Consider the following 1,332-nt stretch of genomic DNA (forward strand, 5'->3'; position numbering starts at 1 on the left):
GAACAATTCGGGGGGGTCTCTTCTCCCCAGAGACCACCCTGGGGACACGGCGGTGGCCCTGGGGGCATCGGGGGGGATTGGGGGGCAGTGACAGCGGGGCGGTGACAGCGGGGCGGTGACAGCGGGATGGTGACAAGTGACAGCCCCACGGGCAGTGACAGCGGGGCGGTGACAGGGGGGTGGTGACCAGTGACAACCCCACGGGCAGTGACAACCCCGCGGCTGCCCGGGGGTGTCCCCGGGAAGGGGGGTGGTCCGTAACCCCTCCCCATGGACCCCCCAAATCCTCTCAACCCGTCCCCCGTGTCCCCCGTGTCCCCTCCCGTGTCCCCCCCATGTCCCCCCGTGTCCCCTCATGTCCCCTCATGTCCCCCGTGTCCCCCCATGTCTCTCGTATCCCCCCGTGTCCCCCGTGCCCCCCCGTGTCTCCCCATGTCCCCCCTGTTCCTCCTGTCCCCCCGTGTCCCCCCGTGTCCCCCGGTATCCCCCGTGTCCCCCCGTGTCCTCCCATGTCCCTCGTGTCCCCCCCGTGTCCCCTCATGTCCCCCGTGTCCCCTCATGTCCCCCTGTGTCCCCCGTGTCCCCCGTGTCCCCCGTGTCCCCCGTGTCCCCCCATGTCCCTTTGTGTCCCCCATGTCCCCCCATGTCCCCCCGTGTTCCCCGTGTTCCCCGTGTCCCCCGTGTCTCCCCGCAGCCGCATCGCCTGTTACGTCACCGTCTTCCAGAACATCTCCAACCTCCGCGACGTTTTCTACAAGGAGATGAGCAAGGTGGGGTTTTTTTTGGGGGGAGAACCCCAAAACACCTCCCTCCGCCCCCACCCAGTGTCCCCCAGGTGCCTCCAGTGTCCCCCAGTGCCTTCAGTGTCCCCCAGTGCTCCCCCAGTGTCCCCTCAGTGTCCCCTCAGTGTCCCCAGTGTTCCCAGTGCCCCCCCAGTGCCTCCCCAGTGTCCCCAGTGCCCTCCCAGTGCCTCCAGTGTCCCCCCAGTGTCCCCCAGTGTCCTCAGTGTCCCCCACTGTCACCTAGTGTCCCCCAGCGTCCCCCAGTGTCCCCCCAGTGTCCCTCCAGTGTCCCCCAGTGTCCCCCAGTGTCCCCCAGCATCCCCAGCGTCCCCCCAGTGCCCCCCAGTGTCCCCCAGTGCCCCCCCGAGTCCTGGCTCTTCTTTTAATTCATTAATTTGGGGCGTCTTGAGGATTTTTTGAGGAGTCCCCAAGTGAGAGGGGGCCCCTCTGAGCTCTCAGATGATGGGGGGCACCCGGGGGGACCCTCTGAGCTCTCAGATGATGGGGGCACCCGGGGGGACCCTCTGAGATCCCGGGGGATGGGGGGCAC

The 1,332-nt window shown here is 67.9% G+C and overlaps 1 protein-coding gene across 1 annotated transcript in view; it reads left to right on the forward strand.

The window, feature by feature from the left end:
* Nucleotides 1–644: 644 nt before the first annotated feature.
* LOC113941530 (bridging integrator 2-like) overlaps nt 645–1,332 on the forward strand; it is a gene marked incomplete at both ends in the record, with an annotated part of 2,678 nt that continues 1,990 nt past the window's right edge. Inside the window, 1 exon segment of the mRNA XM_027632687.1 lies at nt 645–770. Coding sequence (XP_027488488.1) covers nt 645–770 — 126 coding nt within the window.

This window comes from Corapipo altera, unplaced genomic scaffold, assembly GCF_003945725.1.
Source record: "Corapipo altera isolate COAL_440 unplaced genomic scaffold, ASM394572v1 60572, whole genome shotgun sequence".
In the NCBI taxonomy this organism is placed as follows: Eukaryota; Metazoa; Chordata; class Aves; order Passeriformes; family Pipridae; genus Corapipo; species Corapipo altera.